Below are 21,940 nucleotides of genomic sequence, written 5' to 3'. Positions count from 1 at the left end.
TGACAGTAACCTTCTGAGCGCTGTGTTTTTGGTGAGACATACATTTAGTCTGGATGGTTTTATCCGTTTTCTATTCAGTAAAAAATAGCTCAGCAAGTCAGCCTGACAGTGAGGTGGTTCAAATCTCTGCTGAAGACATAACTTTGTTTTAGCGATCATAGGTCGGGAGAAAGCAAGTGTGAAGGAGAAAAAGCAGACGATATTCATTAAATCAAAGAAAAAAAGTCACTGAAAAAATATGACCGAGCATGTCATTAACTTGGTGAAGTGGAACGAATAAAGCAGGAGTGGTCAATAACGCTAACCAAGGGAGGACATTTATCCATGAAAATATGGAGAAGCTGCTGATGGCGTGTCTCCTTTATGACATAAATACTGTACATGATTATTACAACAATTGATGAAACTTCTGTAGTTAATTGTGCAACATTTTATTGTATTTTTTTTCATAGAATATTTGTATCTAGAAGTTTTGCTAATTTTAAAAGCATATTACAGATTGTGTTTTGTGGAAGGCCAAGCACCGATTAAATGGACTTGGACAAATGTCAATGTAATTTTTTTGAGTTACTAAAGTAATTTAGTAACAGAACCAAATAAACTTCTATGTCTTAGCACTACTGTATTCATCAGTGCATTAAAAATGGCAAGATAGTCATTGATTGAAATTTCATGACTCTTATTTCTCCAGCTTTTCAAAAAAGGACGTGAGGAAATAGCAATCATGCAAATCTGGTATTTGTTTAAGGTTTTGTTGCCAATTGTAGTCCTTCACACACATTCTCTCGCACACACATACACACAAACACATGTTTACATACACAGAGAGAGCAGGTAAGATATTAACATCTGACTTTTATTTTAATCCAAACCAATAAAGTAGTTTTATTTGTTAAAATCTAGAAAAGTATTGTGTTTTGGCATCTTTGATCATCTTCCTGCTCTTTTGTTGCATGCAGTCTTTTCCAATTAGCACAATTTGAGTAGCATAACCAGTTATGAATGCTAACAGCAGAAGAGTAGTCAAAGATATATTGCAGACTTGGCCCACTTCCTGTATCAACATGCAGTGGGAGTTTTGTACAGTACACAGAAGGTCTTGTCATCTCCCGCCTCTGTAAACCTTCAATCAATTCCTTATTTCTGTTGCTCCTTTTGTGTTTTCTTTTGTTTCCTTGCTTGTTACTGTGACGGGAAATACAATAAAATCATTATTTGAGCAAGACAGTTGTTACATGCCAACAGTCTCATATACATGTTATAATATGTTATTTATTATGTACAAAGCATTCCCAAATGAGTGTGCTGGAAGTTGGCTGAATGAGGAAGATCTTGGATGAACACCTGTCGTCATCGGTCTTGAGTTTACAGTTCAGATACGTTGGTCCTCTCTGCCTGGGTTGGAATAGTTTTGTTACTGTTTGGCCAAAACAGTTAGAAGCACGTGTGCTTTAAGGACGGCCACAAAAGACGGAATCCCGTAGATGGATCAGTTGAGGTGATCTTCATACTGTTTCCGGAAACAATCACCAGCAGGGAAGAACTCCCAGCAGCGCTCCTGGTACATCTTCCACACATAAGATTCCTTCAAGACAGAAAGAAAACCAATACGTTTACATTCATAGGGATGATGTTTGATAAGAAATTATCGAGTTCGAGTCTATTATCGAATCCTCTTATCGAACCGATTCCTTATCGATTCTCTTATCGAGTCCAGATAGTTTGTTGTATATGGAAAAAAACACACAATATTTGGTTTAACAAAAGCTCACTTTTATTATATAAGAAAACAATTTAATCTAATAAATAAATAAATATTGACTGTTACCCCCCTAAAAAAATAAAATAAAATAAAATATATAAACATTGACTGTTGTTACCCAAAGTATATTAAGTGGGATTTTTCAGAAAAACAAATATATACAGTAACACAAAAACAACCTGTCTCTGTGATCACTATAGGTGTATAAATAATAATATAGTGTTAAATAAAATCAGTCCCTTGGGCACAAAACCGGAAATAATACAGCTCTCCAAAAAGTGCAATTCTGCTGCTATTTGACATAACTGTTTGTTATGATGCTTTGACATTTTTGCAATTTAAAGAAAGAAAGAAAATTCTATGAAGAGAAAAGTTGTTTGCAAATGTGGTTACAATGCTAAAAAATGAAAAGTTAAAGCTAAAAAAAGAAATACACTTTATTGAGTTAACATTATTTCTTTATAGGGGGGAAAATGTTATGAGCTAGGGAATATAACAACTACACTACCCATCATGCTACGGGAGTGACGAGCATGCGCGGTAGCCCCGAAAAGTGTTGTTGCATGTCGTCACCCGTGAAAGTAAACGTCAAGAACTCAGCCGACACGCCTCGTCTGCATTATTTATAATTAGACAGACAACACATATACAGTGTGAAAAACAAAAGTTAAAAAAGGGAGATGTGTTGTATATATATATGTATGTGCTGCGGTTGCTTTAAGAATGTTGCGCCAGCTGCCGTAAAGGAGGTGCGTTGCTAGCCTGGTTGCTATGTTTCCGGTGGGTCGTAAAAGTGTTCTTCATGAGTTTGTACCCTGCTCAAATCTCTCAGTAAAGTTATTCATTGGATTATACCTTTTGTTTTTAACTTTATTACACCTTGGAGCGCTTTTTCCCGTCCATTGTTTTCTTGCTTTCGCTATCTGCGCCTAATGACTGAGCTACGTGACTGATTTATTGTGATGTCACACGGAGCATTTCTGGTCGGGACGGGATTCGTTCCGAGGGATTCGAATAAAGAACCAACTCTTTTCTTTACTATAGTGGTCTCGATAACGGGTACCGGTTCTCAAAAAGGGATTCGAGTCCGAGGACTCGGTTATTTACTTATCGAACAACCGGGAAAACCGGTTTCGAGTATCATCCCTATACATTCATATTGCTTAATCCAATTCCAATTGTATTCATACAGTGACAATCAACAACACACATTATCTTAAAGGGGAACTGCACTTTTTAAAAACATGTTTCCTGTATTTCACAATCTTTATGAGAGACAAGAACACAAATACGTTTTTTTAAGCATTCTAACTCGTAAATAAAAGTCTGCTTACAATGGAGTCCTCTATTCCGCCCATAAAGCCTTCTTAATAACCATCCAAAAAAACTGCCAACAATACACCATTTACATTTCTTGACCTGAATATTAACCAAGTATTAATGATAATGTTACTATAAGCTAATTACAATTAATTAGCGGCATGTTGTCACAGAGAGGTACCTTGCTTATGCTGCTATACTGACATGATCAGCTATTGAACTGCTTTCTCGCCTTGAAGCTTGAAAGTTTATTCTAGATCAAAAATAATGCCTTTCCCCTGTATAGTAAAAGGATGAGGACATAATATGAGAAGCTGGCCAAATAAAAGAGGCTTAGTCTCTACCCCCTTTTTTTCTTAGCAAGGAATCTGAGTCATTCCTTATTTAAATGGGAATATATGAACATCCAGATATTGTACATTAAGCGATGTTTTATTATGTTTGTTGGCTCTCATGGAGTCTGCAGTGAGTAATAATCAGTGATGTTGTCGAAGGAAAAGTGATCGTGTCATGTGTTTGTGAAATAAATGTGCCGCGTATGCTTTAAATGATGAAAATACATAAATATTACATGTTAATATAAATGTGCCTGTTACTACATTACATATACTGTATACTGTACTTACATCATGTATATCAAACCTTGATGGAGGCTTTTGGATGTTTTTTAGAGCACTTTATAGGCAGAATAGAGTGACTCCTATAGGTTCCATTGTAAGCAGACTTTTGCTCGCATTTATTTAATATTTAGAATGCATAAGGATTTCTTGTCTCACAGAAGGATTGTGAATGATGAGCAAAATTCCAAAAAAGACACTTTACACATGGAGCAGGTTCACTGAACAAACACTCCTTCGACTTTGAGGGGCGGCAACTGAGCTTCTCATGAGCAAGCACAGAAGCGAGAATCTTTGTAGGGCGGCTGTCTGTCTCAGCTGGTTGTGTTGAGACAAATGGACATGGTAGGGGGACACACATGAGCTGTGTCTCAGTTCGTAGGTTGCATCCTTCCAAGGACCCAGCCCATGTGGTCGAGGGAGCGTGGGTCTTGGAGAGAGTCCTCCAAAATACTAAGTTATGGATTAAAAGTTGTTTTACATTTATCGTGTGTGTGTGTGCTGCTGTCGGCGGATTTATCTCCTGCTCAGAGAGAAACATTGTATTTTTAAACAGTACATAGTGAACTATTTATTTACTTTATACTTCACTGTAACTAACCTCATTTGTACAGCACTCTGGTCAACGTTATTTTATTTTTATGTCAGGAGTTTGATGTCAAGATGCAGCAGGCAGTGGGCAGATGGTGAGAATATTTATGTGATTTAATAAACCAACAGGAGCACACTCACCAGGGGGTTGACTAAAGAAAGTAAGTGCAACAAAAATGGCACAAAACATATTTTGTTGATATTAGCAATAAGCATACGAGGAGCAGAGCGATGACATGCAACACAAAAACAACGAATCAGAATCAGAATCAGCTTTATTGATTGACGAAAGGCGGCGCCGGGCTCAATAGAAGACTGATTGGCAACCGGGCTCAGGTGTCACCCGGTTGGCAATCAAGGACAGGTGTGGGGAGCCAGTGCTTACGACAGACAGGGGAAGTGAAACTACCAAAATAAGAGTACTGGACACCACACAAACGGGAAAAAACAATATGAGTCAAAAACAGTCACAAGAGTGTGACATATTTATTTTTAATTGGCTTTAAATATGCTGTAGATGTCAGCAATAAGAGGTTGTTAGGATATCCACATGTTATGTATTACATTTCTAATGTAATATGCATTAATTCATTATTCTTAACTGAAGGTACCATGATTCTCTTTATAAAGCAAACTACATTATTTTTAAATCATTATTCCTATTTAGTAGTTATGAAATTGTTTATGAAGAATTTATTATATGCTGACAAGCGGTAGAAAATGGATGGATGGATGGATGATTGCTTTTATTTCAAGGTCATTTATTAAATAAAATGTAATATGTAATACAACCATCAGCTTTGTAAACTCACTTGATGTTGATTTAGTTGGACACGTACCCTCAGAAACGCACTGGAGACAATCCAGATGATGTTCCAGAAAGACAGAAGTCTTCATGGTCTTTCTTGTTGGAAACCATACAGTAACGTCTCACAGTACTACTTAGGTATTATTTTCAAACACGTTTTGAGGTAATTGGGAATGGAAATGTCCTATTTTTTCTTAATTAATTTTAAAATTCGAACCTCGGATTCAGGAGGAACAGTGTGGTTGTTGTCCTGGTTGTGGAACTGTGGACCAGCTCTATACTCTCGGCAGGGTCCTTGAGGGTGCATGGGAAAACTCCCAACCAGTCTATATGTGCTTTGTGGACTGGAGAAGGCATTCGACCGTGTTCCCCGGGAAGTCCTGTGGAGAGTGCTCAGAGAGTTTGGGGTATCGGACTGTCTGATTGTGGCGGTCCGCTCCCTGTATGATCAGTGTCAGAGCTTGGTCCGCATTGCCGGCAGTAAGTTGGACCCATTTCCAGTTAGTGTTGGACTCCGCCAAGGTTGCCGTTTGTCACCGATTCAGTTCATAACTTTTGTGGACAGAATTTCTAGGTGCAGTTAGGGCGTTGAGGGTATCTGGTTTGGTGGCTGCAGGATTAGGTCTCTGCTTTTGAGATGGTATGGTCCTGATGGCTTCATCTTGCCAGGATCTTCAGCTCTCACTGGATCGGTTCGCAGTCGAGTGTAAAGCGACTGGGATGAGAATCAGCACCTCCAAGTCCGAGTCCATAGTTCTCGCCTGGAAAAGGGTGGAGTGCCATCTCCGGGTTGGGGAAGAGATCTTGGCCCATGTGGAGGAGTTCAAGTACCTCAGAGTCTTGTTCACGAGTGAGGGAAGAGTGGATCGTGAGATTGACAGGCGGATCGGTGTGGCTTCTTCAGTCATGCGGACGCTGTATCGATCCGTTGTGGTGAAGAAGGAGCTGAGCCGGAAGGCAAAGCTCTCAATTTACCGGTCGATCTACGCTCCCATCCTCACCTATGGTCATGAGCTTTGGGTTATGACCGAAAGGACAAGATCATGGGTACAAGCGGCCGAAATTAGTTTCCTCCGCCGGGTGGCGGGGCTCTCCCTTAGAGATAGGGTGAGAAGCTCTGGTATCCGGGAGGAGCTCAAAGTAAAGCCGCTGCTCCTCCACATCGAGAGGAGCCAGATGAGGTGGTTTGGACATCTGGTCAGGATGCCACCTGAATGCCTACCTAGGGAGGTGTTTAGGGCACGTCCGACCGGTAGGAGGCCACGGGGAAGATCCAGGACACTTTGAAAAGACTATGTCTCCTGGCTGGCCTGGGAACGCCTTGGGATCCCCCGGGAAGAGCTGGACGAAGTGGCTGGGGAGAGGGAAGTCTGAGCTTCCCTGCTTAGGCTGCTGCCCCCGCGACCCGACTTCAGATAAGCGGAAGAAGATGGATGGATGGATGGATAATTTAAAATAATCCCTTGGCTCTATAATATAGCAGTTGAGTTTTTTTTGTATCCTGTTGTAAATGGTTGTGCTTTCAACTGTATTTGTAAATATTAAGTGCAATGTAATCTGGAATAACTGAATATCTTACCCTATTTTGGAATAGTTTCAATTGCTGGAGCCTATCTCAGCTGCATTCGGGCTGTACAACCTGGACAAGTCGCCACCTCATCAACCAGACAGACATTGCCAACACAGATAGACAGACAACATTCACATTCACATTCACACACTAGGGCCGATTTAGTGTTGCCAATCAACCTATCCCCAGGTGCATGTCTTTGGAGGTGGGAGGAAGCCGGAGTACCCGGAGGGAACCCACGCAGTCACGGGGAGAACATGCAAACTCCACACAGAAAGTTCCCGAACCCGGGATTGAACTCAGGACCTTCGTATAGTATAAGATAATATGCCACACGGTGGATAGTGGTTAGCTCGAAAGCCTTGCAGTCTTGTGATCCTAGTTCGAACATCTGTGTGGAGTGTGGATGTTCTCCATGGGTGCCTGGGTTTTCTCCAGGCACTCTTTCTATTTTCTGACCAGTCACTGCTGTGATGTAGATTTCTCCAGGATCTGCCTGTCGTTAGCCAGTTCTGTTGGCTCGTCGATAGTCATGTCCAGTCTCAGATGTGTTCAGGATGTTCTGGATGGTGTCTTCCCAGCGTGTCCTAAGTCTGCCTCTTGGACGTCGCTAGTGGTTGAAAGGCTTACTCATCAGGGCGATTGCTGCACACATGGTGGTCGTGCTGACACAGGTGGCCGAAAAGACGTAGCAGAGTGGCGTTGATGAGCTAGTCTAGAGGGGGATGGCCAGAACCCCGCCCTGATGGTCTCCTTTGTTACGTGGTCTTACCTGCGGACTTGAAGAACACGGCGGAGGGCTCGGAAATCAAAACCATTGATGGTCCTGATGATGGTGGCTGAACGAGCCCAAGTCTCGCTGCCATAGGTCCAGACCAGAATCTCCAACGTGTGTTACAACCACATGTTGTGGTGGGCGGATACGTTGGCCTTCCAGGCAGAAAAGAGGAAAGCTAGAGCGGAGCTGGCGAGTGCACGACAGCGGCAGAGGTCAGGAGTCATGTCACCAGAGGTAGAGACTGTTGACCTCAGGTAACAGAACTCCTGGGCAGAGTACACTTTTTGTCTGAGTTGATCTTTGATGCAATTTTACCAGGTAAGTTGTATCAGTTAGACAACTGAATCTTTGTCTTCGGCGAGCTGACGTGGGGGCTGAGGGATGATGAGTGTTGACTGAAGGAGCGGAGGGCGTCTAGTAGGTTGTCCATGAGGAGAGCCAGGAGCGCTACATCGTCAGCGTAGTCAAGATCAGTGAAGGTGTGGCAGGTGCCGAGGTCAACCCCAAATGGCACTTTTTTACAAGTTGAGCTAATTGTCCACACAAGTGCCAATCACCCGTGGGGCACAACCAGGCTGAACCAAAATGAGAAACAGAGGATTATCCACCAAACTATGTTAGGGTCCAGTGATATGTAGTTTGTGTGACAGTGGAGGGCGGGAGCCTGGGTCTTAACTAAATCTAGTTCTTATAAACCACAAGGAGCCTGTTTGGTAGAGAGGTTCTAGATTTAGTCAGACTCGATTCGACCTGCAGTTTGAGTTCTGGAACCAAACTCTTTTGAGAAGGGTTGGACGTTATTCTGAGTTACTCCTGGAAAAAGATGTCGATCAGGTGTGGACTTATCAACAGCACTCCTAACTTGTTTCTTATAAATCCCAAACTGAGTGTGAGTAATTGTGCCTCTGGGTTGCAGAATGAGCTCTGACAGTGATCTATGCCTATGTGCCAAAGACCAGTTCAAATTACCCAGCTTTCCTTTAAGTGCAGCCAGAGATGATCCATCATGTCATCACTGCATGTCTTAAACACTCAGGTGAAGATTAGGGCACCCAGATGTTCTGGGAATGCCCAAACAAGAGGAGGCCGCAGAGTAGACTTAGGACACGGTAAGGGGACTATGTCTCATGGCTTGCTTGGGAACACCTCGATGTACCCATGGAACTGGAGGAAGTGGCCAGAGGCAAGGAAACCTATGAGCTTCCTAACTGAGACTGACCTCTGCAACCCAGACAAGCGGAAGAAATTCAATGGATTGAAAATATCATTATATGTCAAGAGTAACATTTTTCTTGAAGAAAAAGATTTGATCAGACGGGTTACATATGTCATAGAGCCAACTGTGAGGATCAAAATCATACTGAATATTTTGTGCTAAATACAAAAATCAATCATAGTAATACAGTACTCATACAGAGAAAAAATAAGCAGGTTTACCTGGCCTGTGTGTTCTGTTTCATCTTTGTTGATAAGATACATCACAAAGAATCTGTAACACAAACACATTATTACAGAAATATACACATTCAAATAATTGCGCTAATACTATTATATATGCATTAAACCCATTTTAAAAATCTAAGGCGGTTTTCACACTTGTAGTTTGGTACTTCTGTTAAGACCAAAGTAAAAAAAGATATTTTGGCTTAGTATTCACAATTACATGCTCGAGTGTCCTCCACGCACGAAAAATGTATGCAGCGCACAAAATCCAACCTAAACTCTAAACAAAATAAACACAGCCATTTCTTCTGTACCATTTTGCAATGCAACACTGAATGACAAGTGACTAGGGATGTTATCGTTAAGATTTTATCGCTATTCCTTATCGATACCAGTATTTATCGGTACTTTATGTAATTTGTGGAACTAAATATGTGAACATTTTTAATTAACATTTATATTAGCACAAATTAAACCAAAACACCTCCAACATGTAACATCTGAGAGCAGGGAAGTCTTTTATCAACACCTGTTTTTTAAGTCTTACAGAAGTCAACTATGTATGCAGTGTAAGGTGAAATGCAGTTATGTCATCTTCTTGTAAAGATCCCACAGATCTATCACTGTGTTTCTATTCATTACAATTACACTCAGTTGGAAATAATAGTTATGTATGGGATGCCTGTGTAGACCACATACCATTTATATGATATATCATATCAAATATACCATATAAATCAATTAGCATGTTATTTGGGTGTGCATTTTGTAACAATAGGAATTGTTATTTGTTTTTATGTTGAACACGGACGTATTTGAGTGACAGACCGGAAGCCATATTGAGTGTTAACAGCTACTAATGTATGTGTGTGTGTAGTGTGTATTATGTAAAAAAAAGACTCAGTGAGCAATGCTCGATCGTCCAGTTTGTAGTCAAGAGACAGAAGGAACTGAAAAAAATTTAAGCAAGATGTCTTTTAATGACACGCAAAGACGACGCAATGGAGTGACGTTAGACGGCAACCAAAGACCTGTCAGTCACAGTAGATGCTATCTTGCTTCAAAGCAACTTTCTGGATTATTATGTTACCTCCCTTTCCACTTTTTTCAGTGGATTAATATTGGTATGTGGATTATAGGATTGCTAGGAGGATGGTTGATAAAACTGAGTCGTAATTCGTGAGTAAAAAAACTTACGTTAAAGTACCAATGATAGTCACACACACACTAGGTGTAGCGAAATTATTCTCTGCATTTGACCCATCACCCTTGATCACCCCCTTGGAGGTGAAGGTGCGTTCACTTCAAACTGACACAGCATGCGTGACTTTGAGGAACTTTTCAGGAGGAAATATTGTTTTTTACAAATGTTTGTGTGGTGTTGCTTCCTTATTTGTCATTATTTCAAGCTGACTTTATGTGTAGCAGTGGCAGCTGAACTGAATGTGACAAAGTGTCATAATTACGTCAGTCAGCTGGAACAAAAAATACAGACAGCAGTATCGTTAGTCCAGAATCTTCACGGTTAATGGACCGACCCAATTGGGAAGCGGTACCAAAAAAATACCGGTACTTGGCATACATATCTAGAGGTGAAAACAAGTTGTTACAACAGATAAAACAATGATGACGTCTGCCAGGACGTTTTAAGGAGGAGAAGGAAGTGGTCTGCATCAACAATCGTTTTGAGTAAAGGTTATTACTGTCAGTCGTAAAGACACCAAAACAACATCAGCAACCAAAGTAATGTCTAGTAAAACTGGTCACTTTCTGCCGTAATCGCACCAAAACAAACAAACTATTTGTTGTATTGACAGCAGCCGCTGTCTCTCGTTTCATTTGCTCCGAAAAACGCATAAACTTGGCTCAGCCAGTGATGCGTTCAGGACAGGCAGTAGACCTAATGCTAATAGCTAGGTGCTCCGCCTCCAGGGAGAAGACTATAGCTGGAGCCTGTGCAACATTAAGACGTGTTAAGATTAAGTGTGTTCCATATGCAACAAGTTCTGGCAGATGCCTTTCTCCTACATTCAAATAGCGTGTTTTATTCTTTAACAATTAAACTTAACAAAAAAAAATTACATACTTTTAAAAACTCACTTTTACACTTATGTTTGAGCATCCTTACATATGGAGCAGTGATTTAAATGTTTTTTTTCATGCATACAGTAGGCTTTGTTTCTTTTCTAAACAAAGTACACAATCCCTTTTGTAGCCAATGTTGTAAATCTCCCACAACAGAAAACAAATCACAACTTTAATGCAGAAATTCTCAGATATACTCACAGGTAATTGGCCAGGTTGTGCTCCTGTAGAGTGTGTGTTTCAAAGCCATGTGGAACTGTATCAAAGTAGTCATTGCCTATTCCACAGATAAAACATTTGGTCTGGAATAAAAAAACAAAACAATATTCAATAGTTATCTGATGTTTTAACAAGCCTGTTACTCACTAGTCCAATCATGTATACATTCAATTACTTTGTAACAAAAGTGTGTTTTTCGCTTGTGTTTGCCTCACCTCCATGTCCTCTTTCACCTGCTCTTGTTGATCTCGCAGTTCTCCGAATGCATCAATGATAAGACCTAAAATATCCAAAACGGAGATGGTGAAGTTCATCCAATATCCAGTTTTATCTAACAGACTGTTAAGTTAATTATGTTATTATGGCATACGCACACACAGAAGTTTAGCTTCCTAACATAAACGTAAGGTTACATAGAAAAGATCAAGCTCAATCCCTAAATCAAATCACTTTTATGGCATTTCCTGAAAGCTTCATAAAATTTTGCCCAGAACTTTTTGAGTTTTGACTTGCATTAAAATTTTACTTTAGTATAATGCACCGTGGTAATGGAATTTGTTTCTAACCCAAGGACCACCTGTATTGTTTGTACTAGTGTTGTCCCGATAGCAATATTTTGGTACCGGTACCAAAATATTTCTGTATTTTTCAGTACTTTTCTAAATAAAGGGTAGCACAAAAAATTTCATTATTGGCTTTATTTGAACAAAAAATCTTAGTGTACATGAAACATATATTTATTAGGGACGGCGTGGCGAAGTTGGTAGGGTGGCTGTGCCAGCAATCGTAGAGTTGCTGGTTACTGGGGTTCAATCCCCACCTTCTACCATCTTAGTCACGTTCGTTGTGTCCTTGAGCAAGACACTTCACCCTTGCTCCTGATGGGTGCTGGTTAGCGCCTTGCATGGCAGCTCCCGCCATCAGTGTGTGAATGTGTGTGTGAATGGGTGAATGTGGAAATACTGTCAAAGCGCTTTGAGTACCTTGAAGGTAGAAAAGCGCTATACAAGTATAACCCATTTATTTATTTATTTATTGCAAGTTTGTCCTTAAATAAAATAGTGAACATACTAGACAACTTCTCTTTTATTAGTAAGTAAACAAACAAAGACTCCTAATTAGTCTGCTGACGTATGCAGCAACATATTGTGTCATTTATCATTCTATTATTTTGTCAATATTATGAAGAACAAACTGTAAAAATTGATTATTAATCTACTTGTTAATTTACTGTTAATATTTGGTTATTTTCTGTTTTAACATGTTCTACCTACACTTCTGTTAAAATGTAATAATCACTTATTCTTCTTTTGTTGGATACTTTACATTTGTTTTGGGTGATACCACAAATTTGGGTATCAATCGGATACCAAGTAGTTACAGGATCATACATTGGTCATATTCAAAGTCCTCATGTGTCCAGAGTTTATAAACATAATATACATTTTTTTTAAATGAAAGAAGATTTTGTGATGCTAAAAAATATCGACGTAGTCATAATATTATCGACTAGATAAGCTCCTGTACTTGGTATCATTACAGTGGATGTTATGTGTAGATCCACCAATGGTGTTTGTTTATATTGTAGCGTCCCAGAAGAGTTGGTGCTGCAGGGAATCCTGTTTTCAGACAAAAGCAAGTTTTGTATTTCATTTGGAAGTCAAGGCGCTACAGTCTGGAGGAAGGCTGGAGAGGAGCAAAATCCAAGTTGCTTGAAATCCAGTGTGAAGTTCCCACAGTCAGCAATGGTTTGGGGAGCCATGTCAGCTGCTGGTGTTGGTCCACTATGTTTCATCAAGTCCAGAGTCAATGCAGCTGTGTACCGAGAGATTTTAGAGCACTACATGCTTCCAGTTTAGGGTTAAATTGTCCATCCTCGTTCTATTCTCTGTCACTCGTCGTCGCCATGACTGCCTCTTCTTCGTCTCCTTCTTGTTGTGTGTGCAGTTGTGCACTCGCCAAAAGCCGTAGATGTTATAACGTGACTGGGCCGGCACGTTGTTTATATGAAGGAAAAGCGGACGTGACGACAGGCTGTCCTCACTCAGGTCCGCATGGACCTGGAGGGGGCGTGCCTTAAGTCCGGCTGGAAATCGGGAGAATGGTTGTCCCGGGAGATTTTCGGGGGAGGCACTGAAATTCGGGAGTCTCCCGGAAAATTCGGGAGGGTTGGCAAGTATGCTTTCCAAATATCTCTATAACTGATTACAGTAGTTCAGCCGAGGTATGCTCATTTCAAAATTAGATTTACAGACCCAAAATACTGTTGTTTTCATTTCGATGTCCCGCCCATGTTTGACCAATTACAAAGTCTGTGAGTGTGTTACATCCAGGTTGCCAGTTGCGCAACGCCATCTTCGTTGAGCTACTGCCACTGGTAAAGTTACTAAACATGTCAGACCTTAGTAAATCTAAAACGCCTCGTTACGATTCTCAACTTATTCATGACAAAGCCAGAAACAAAAGGAGGATTTGTATCAGGGATGCCTTTAAAAGATGGAGACGATTGAAGGCGAAGAAGATTTTTTCATCTGATGCCAAACTTGCTACTTTCCAGGCATTTATGATTTATTTGTACTTGTAATAAATGGAAACTGACATTTTGTATGTAAACTATATTGTCCAATACAGTCTATGATCTTGTCTAACAACGCTAATATGTTTGTGCAACGAATGCTTAGCATGCTATCCCGGTCTTTGATTGATTGATTGAGACTTTTATTAGTAGGTTGCACAGTGAAGTACATATTCCGTACAATTGACCACTAAATGGTAACACCCGAATAAGTTTTTCAACTTGTTTAAGTCGGGGTCCACTTTTTTCATGATACAGATATATACTATCAGATATATACTAAAATCATAATACAGTCATCACACAAGATAACCACATTGAATTATTTACAATCCGGGGTGTGGAGGTGGGGGGGTTAGGTTTGGTTGTTATCATCAGTCATCAACAATTGAGAACAGAGAAATAGATATTGGAACAGTGTAGGTCTGACTTGGTAGGATATGGACAGCAAGTAGTGGACGGACGGACGGTCGGACGGACGGACGGACGGACGGACAGAGAGAGAGAGAGAGAGAGAGAGAGAGAGAGAGAGAGAGAGAGAGAGAGAGAGAGAGAGAGATCAGAAGGCATAAGAAAAAGTATCTGCATTTGATTGTTTACATTTGATTATTAACAATCCGGGGAGGGTGTTAGTTTAGGGTTGTAGCTGCCTGGAGGTGTACTTTTATTGCGGTTTTGAAAAATCAATGGGATATACGTATAGCCCACTTGATGACACATCGACAAACAGGCTAACGGGGGAAATATATTAGCCTGTAAGTCGATGTGTCATCCAACTGACAGGGCAAAATATAATTTTGACAAATAAAACCTACGCGGATATGGGTAGTGTCAGTGCCTATTTCATTCTCAATATGCTGATACGCTGAGGAAATGGGTTCCAACATTAGCATGGCTGTCATGGCAATGTGAAACGTGTAGAGACAGCCAAATACCATGATAAAATAATTCCTCATTTGTGTTTGCATATTGTGGACTGTATGTACCAAGTTATATGGCAATCTGAAACGTTTGAAACAGTAGCCTATAGGCATACCATGGTACAATGTCTCCTCTTTAGTTTTGGGCATACATTAGGCTGCTAAGCATGCTCTACTTATTTTCACCAGTATAAACATTGCTAGCATTGGTTGTAGTTCGTTTTAGTCTTTGTTTTCTGATAGTACTGACAATAACCATATCATTGCCATTTGTTGTGATATTGTATGCAGGCATGACGTACTTCTTCCTGAAAATAGCCTAATTTCTGTGTAAAATGTGTTGGTTATATCGAGCTGGATTCGGCTGCGTATCTGGCAACCTCAGTCAGATGGGGAGGAGACTACAAAATTTTGACCGTGATTGCAGTACCATTTCTGGCCATATTCTTACATATGGCTCCTTTAAATGAGCCATGGAGACACTTTCATTTACTGCACATTCATGTTATCATGCTCCTACCCGTGGCTTTTTGCTATATTTTCAAACATGCAGGAGACATTTACCACTATATTTTAATCTACATTGAAACCACTTTTCCTTTTATCGCCTAAGGTGCGCTCATTGGAGAGCGGCTACACTTACTCCGCTCAAGAAGGAAAAAAATGCATGCTTTATTGTTTTTATAAAAGAAATATAATATTTATTGTATGCAAAAAAACTACAGTCATTCAAAAAATATTAAATGACACTAAAATGTATTAATTGAATTTGTTTTAATCAGACCCTTTAGTTCTATAACAGCTATAAGATTATAAAATGATGTTGCTGAATAGTCTGTTTGATTTCTGACCGTCCAAAATGTTGACACATGTAGGACAGAGGATTCTCTGTCTGTCCATTGTCTGTCTGTGCAGCGCATGCAATGATAAATAAAATGCAAAATAGTGCTTGGAAAACAGTGCTTGCAAAACAGTGATGAGTGTTGATAAATCACATTGCGCCTGCTAAATAATAATATTTGCATCTTGGCCTCCCAGTATTGTGGGTGTTTTGATGAATAGCATATATTCTGCATATTAATGAAAACAGAGACGCAGAATGGATTGCACGCCTTCTTCTGCTCACTGTACAGACGCAATCCTCACGTTTAGTAGATCATCTTTGCGTGTGCTATCAAGTTTGCACATGTTTTAGTACACGTAAACCTTTAGAAAATCAGGCCCGAAGAGAACAAAGTAAGTATTGTACTTTTGCTCAATTATGGGCCATTGGGTTACACCTCTCACCTTGAATGATGGCCAGAAGGATTACGATGACAAAGAAGAAAAAGGTGATGTCAAAGATGATGCGGTAGATCTCATACTCATCTCCTGCTGGGTCCTCAATCTGGTCACCAATGCCCCCACCTGCGCGAACACCCACATACATGTGGAACATGTAGCACTGACAGAAGAGGTGAAAAAAAGAGAGGAAATATGAATTGTAGATTGCTCGATTTAAAATGTTTTTTAACCAAAAAAAGACCATCCAATCCAATCCACTTCTTTTATATAGCACAATTTAACAAAACAATACAAGTTTCAGTAAGTGCTGCACAGTAGTTTAGGTACACATTTAAAAGCATGATAATACTAAGGACATTCTAGTGTAAGAAACATTTAACTTAAAAAGAAAAAACTACATCTTTAAGAAAAAAGAAAATAGACTAAGATCACGCAACTCTCATTCTGGTTTGGAAGCCAAGGAGTAAAAGTATGTTTTAAGACGTGATTTCAAAGTCATTTAAGAGGGAGACGTCCGAATAACTAGAGGGAGATCATTCCAAAGTTTTGGAGCCACTATAGAAAACGCACAATACCCTCTGGATTTTCATCTGGTTTTTGGGACGATAATAAGAAATTGTTTCGCAGACCTCAGAGACCTTGTGGGGGTGTAGATTTTTAAGAGGTCTGAAATATATTGTGGTGCTGATCTGTGAAGAGATTTAAAAACAAACAATAACATTTTAAAATGAATTTCAAAATGAACTGGGAGCCAGTGAAGAGATGCTAAAATGGGGGTAATGTGCTCATGTTTTTTAGTGCCAGTTAAAAGACAAGCAGCAGCTTTCTGGACTAACAGCAATTGAGCAAGTGAGGCCTAGTTCACTCCAACATGAAGTGAGTTGAAGTCGTCCAAACAGGATGAAATAAAAGCATGGATTACCCGCTCAAAGTCATTCAAATATAAAACTGATTAGATTTTTGCTAAAAGTTTAGGTTGGTAAAAATTGGATAAAGAAACAATCTGTTGTTCCCATTTAAGATGATTGTCGAACTTGAAACCAAAATTTGTGACCGTGGGCTTAAAACAAGGCATCAGGGGGTCCAAGTCACTGGGGTGAGCTTTCGGGTTGCTTCGACCATGCTGGTCAGCTCCTCATATTCCCCTCTCCTAAGAGTGGAGACAATACTTCTTCTTGTACCACAACTCAATTATTCTATTTATTTTTAAGAAGTAGATACAGGGCGCTCAGCCAACATTTTTTACTCATCTAGCATTACTTTAGAACAGGGTGCTCAAATTTGGTCTGCCGAGTTGTTTTGTCTGGCTCTCCTAAGGGTGGCTTCCCAAATGTAGTACATATTTATATTGACCTTTTTCAAACTCACCCATTCATTATTGGAATGTCCACAAGCTGAACTACTGGGTAACTTTGAACTCGGTGTCCAGCACTAACTCTTAAGGTGTTAAGAGAGTGAGGTTTACTAACGTACACACTGGCTGCCTACATGTTGCAAAATATTTTTTTTGGGAGAAAGGCAATTTTGGCATCCAGTTGTTTAAGAGGATAGAAAACTTGCGTCTAACAGAGGATTTCACCCCCTTTCCAAATAAAAAGTAGATAAGTACAGTAGATTACTGGAACACATTACAAAGAAGTACACAGTTGTCCATAATTTTTCGCGGCTAATTGGTTCTAGACCTGACCCTGGTAAACGGATTTCTGCAAAGTAGGATTTTTATTAACACATTGAATATTTGTATAGTTAAAACACAGCTTACGACCTTTAAAATATGATTAGCATAATTAGAGCCCTCTAAACAACAAACACCCATATGGTAAATTTTTCAACTCGTTTTACCAAATATAGTTACCTTGAGTGCATTCTACTTTAAAAAATAGGACTGGGCTTCAACGTGCTTAAACCACGGGCCTAATTGTTCTCATAAAACTTGGTCAACTTGACAATTGCAGCACAGATAGCTGCGGCCATTAGCTGTGTTGGTAGCATTGGGTGTCCTGTGTTGTCAGTCCTCACCTCAAATGCTCACCAATGTACTTTAGAGCTGTGTTACTGATGTCGAAGATGAAGTGTCCAACAGAGTTCATCTTCATTTAGCATTGCCCGGACAGCTGCTGATAGCAGTCTTGTTAGCATTCGGTGGCGCGCCGACTTCCATCAAGTCCTGCTGTTGCTCAAGTTAATAGTTTGCCAATGTAAAAAGGTCTTATTAACAGGGCCGGCCTACCTGAAATGCAAAACTAGAACTGTGCTTAGGGTCTCGCAATCTGAGGGGGCCCGTTTTGCGGTAAGAAGCACATATAAAATGTTTATAAATGAATGGTAGGGCGCTTCATCTGAAATGTTACCGCAAACGTGTTCCCGCCCGCTTCCCACAATTTTCCTACTTCACCTAAGCCGCATTATTTGAAGCGCAATGTGGTGAGGGAAGACTGTACTGTATATAGTGTTGTCAGTCGAGATCTTTTGTACTTAAGCATACATGCCATAGTAACAGAATATGACACACTACAACCCCAAAACACCCATGAAAAAGAACAGTACATTTTTTTTAAAGGAGGTGGAAGTGAAGAATGAGCATCTATTAGGGATGGAACGGTTTATGAAAAAAAACATTTGTGTTTGTCGGATCCCGTTTTTTTGTTTTCGTGTTACTAAAGTGTGGAGCGTAAGACCCTATGATTTCCCCGTAAACGGTGGGTGGAATCACGGAATTGTCCAATAAAAAAGTAATCTACTCATAAACATGGTGAGTAACCGAAACTGACGTAATGAGACTGAAATGATGAACTTAATCGTGTTTACAGGCGGTTTACAGGGCAGGCATCCCCTCACAAACAATCGTTCCCACTAAAACTTAACTTTTCACTCATCTCAATGCAGCTGCGCCAACACTTTAGTTGGCCGCCCTGCCCCCTTTCCAGGCGAGTTCCCTGCCTGCCTCTGGGTCTCACTCAGACCTCGAAGAGGCCACAAGTGTGCGAAAAAACTATGAAACTGATCTCTTGCCAAATGACTATACGTGTCAGGTGACATGTTTTGTCTTTTTGTTTCTTACAAATTTTATGACCGCTTGCCATCCAAAAGCTGAGTGAAAAGCACAAAAAAAAACCCACCATGCTAATGATAGTCAGCTGTTGTTGACGCAACCAATATCTGAAACATCTTCATTGGTAAATTAATAACTTGACAGTGTTCAAATAATAACTTATGCATCTTTATGTGTGCTTTATTATACTTGTAAGCATATACATTTTTTAAAGCAGTTATTGGTGCTGTACTTTTATGTTACACCATTAATTTGCTTCGACCTGAAATACTCGTCAAAATTTTCCGATGATATATTGTGTCAATAAAAGGAATGATTTTTGTATTTATTTCAGGAGCCATTTTTTAAGATCATTTTGTAATAACCACAACTGAGAAATGGTGGATTATTGGGATATATGGTATTCTGGGGTGTTAAAAAGAACCATAAAACAAACCAAAAATTGTGTCACAAAACCGTAATAAGATCTGAATTGTGGATTTTGTAAAACGTTCATCTCGGGCTGGTATGCTCTGTCAGTCTCAGAAAAGTGAGAGTTTCCCCATGAGTTTTCTTTGTGTGTATTTGACCACATTTATTTTGATAAAAGCATGTACAGTAGTTTCTCTTTAAGTGTCTGTTGCACACTCAAAAAAGTATGCAGATAACAGAATTATGTTTAAGAATCAGATTATGGCTGATTAGTCCGGTAAGAGACAAGAGATCAGAAAAGATCCCCTCATCCTGCTGAATGTTATCACAAGGGATTAATTTTCAAACATACAGGGAGCAGAGGGATGAAAACCTCCCCTGAAGCACTGGACCTTCATCTGTCCATCTATCTACTGCTCTAAGTCTCTGTCCCCTTCTTGTCGAAAAGGCAATAGCTGCCACCCCCAAATCCCTAATAGGAATAAATAGAGCTCTATGGAATGCTATGGCTGGCTGACGATAGAGGATTAGTCCTGAAATTTCCGGGTGACAGAAGGCCGTCCTCCCACCCTGAAACAACACACACAGCAGCTGTACAGCCCTTATATAGACTTTCTTTCAGATAGTTTGGCAGCAGTTGCAATAGTATTTACTTTCTTATTTGTATCTGCTAAATATTGTAAAACTTTCATTACATGTGAAATAGTAGGTGGATGTGGGTGTACTCTTAAAAATCAAAATTTTGAATATACAAATGAATGTAGATGAACACAATTGATACTAAATGTTATATAATATCATATTAAAAAACAATGAATAATGATGTAATTTATAATGTATGATAAATATATGTTTCAGTGCTTCAACCAGGTTCCAAAATAATAAATACTATTCAATATGTGTTATAACCCTAACACATAATGTGTGTTATCATCAACACGACATATGGCATATCAAATGGCAATCATTTTGTGACTTGAGCAAATTTGGACTAAATGTAAATTGTGCACAATAACAAATACATGTTGGTTCGATGCAGACCTGTGCAATTAATTATTGTGTCAAAGGAGAAGTGCTCACTTGCACAGACAAGATTTCTGGGCTTTATTTGAGAGAGATAGGCCTTTTGTGTTTGTACCAATCTTTGAGTTCAACTCAGGAAAAAACTAAAGTGTTGAGTTTATATTTTTGTTGAGTGTATTATAATTGGCCACTTTGTACAAGAAAAATTTGGCTCCGAGGTCAAAAAGGTTAAGGACCCCTACTGTACAGCATCACTGGTTGAAAATTATTGGACAAAAAATACAGAAAATACAGAATACCTCCAGTGCCTGAGGGTGAGCTGTATAATTAAATTCTCTGAACCGTGGCTTTGTACCCATAAATGGCAAATGACTGGTTACTCAAAAGCTACACAACATATTTCAGCCTTTGTAAGTCTAAACCAGTCTTAGCTCACACTTGCAGTCATAGAAGCTGTAACCAACTGTGTAAAACAATAAGATAAAGTCAAATGGACACGGAGTGTTAAATATCTTTTCTCTATACTATATATAATATTAATTCTAAATAATATTTATTTAATTTCACACAACATTCATTCCAGTAACATAAGAGAATGTAATCGATTATAGGGAATCTGCAGTCTTATCTCCTATTGTGCATCCCAAGTAAAATGCTCGTAAATACTCACTGTTAGCATGTCATCACACTTCATGTCAGGTAATTCTCCATCTTCACTCTTGTTGTAGAATTTTCTGAAGAAGTTGAAGGCCACTACTGTGTAGAGATACACCACCACAGCTAACAGGCCAACTGTTAACACCAGCTGGAGGAAAATATGTTGACAAACAAAACTACCATCATGACCAAGAAAGACTTATTAAATTCAGAATTACATAACAGACTTCCACAAATCTGTAGAACCTAACATTTTTTCCCACAAATAGAATAATAGTATTACTATTTTTAATTAACACACCGAGTAGAATCCCTCCTTTGGGGATTAAATTAGTATATAACATAAAATCAAGCATAATATAATGTTTGCTCTCTGTGTCCGAGAGAGTTTTTGCAATAAGCCTCTTTTGGTTTCGCTTCCTTACTAAAATGTACACTACATGTTTTAACAGCTAACTGTCTTCTGACTATGTACAGGATTTTAGAAAGTGTTGTTTGGGGGATTGGTGTTCATTTATCTAGAAGAGACACTGATGTTGCGTAAGAAGGCTCAGCAACCAAATGTGTGAGATCGGGTTCGGGTCAGGATTTATCCTCTCATGCTTTGATGGACTTTGCTTTGTGCACTGAGGAAGAAAGACCTGCTCCAAACTGTTCCTGCAAAAAGGACGCTTTTAGCGCTCGACAACTTATTGGCAAACTGAAGAATTAAGATTCAGGAGCGACTAAGGATTTGAAACCCTGACTAATTTATAAGAAGGTGTTTTTAAATACTTGTGTCCATATAGTGTATATAAATACAGATTTTTGAGGATTTCAGAACTT

General features: G+C 39.5%; 1 protein-coding gene across 5 annotated transcripts in view; it reads right to left on the bottom strand.

The window, feature by feature from the left end:
* Positions 1-829: 829 nt before the first annotated feature.
* The window catches only part of ryr2a (ryanodine receptor 2a (cardiac)), a 273,470-nt gene continuing 252,359 nt past the window's right edge, over positions 830-21,940 (bottom strand). For all 5 annotated transcript variants that reach the window (XM_062056398.1, XM_062056400.1, XM_062056401.1 and 2 more), the window contains 6 exons: positions 21,129-21,263; positions 15,976-16,132; positions 11,409-11,473; positions 11,176-11,276; positions 8,884-8,935; positions 830-1,585 (listed from right to left, as the gene is read on the bottom strand). In XM_062056398.1, coding sequence (XP_061912382.1) covers positions 1,490-1,585; positions 8,884-8,935; positions 11,176-11,276; positions 11,409-11,473; positions 15,976-16,132; positions 21,129-21,263 — 606 coding nt within the window. In that variant the 3' untranslated portion in view covers positions 830-1,489. The remainder of the gene's footprint in view (positions 1,586-8,883; positions 8,936-11,175; positions 11,277-11,408; positions 11,474-15,975; positions 16,133-21,128; positions 21,264-21,940) is intronic.

This window comes from Entelurus aequoreus, linkage group LG08 (assembly GCF_033978785.1).
Source record: "Entelurus aequoreus isolate RoL-2023_Sb linkage group LG08, RoL_Eaeq_v1.1, whole genome shotgun sequence".
Taxonomy (NCBI): domain Eukaryota; kingdom Metazoa; phylum Chordata; class Actinopteri; order Syngnathiformes; family Syngnathidae; genus Entelurus; species Entelurus aequoreus.
This window is presented reverse-complemented; position numbering and strand designations above follow the sequence as displayed.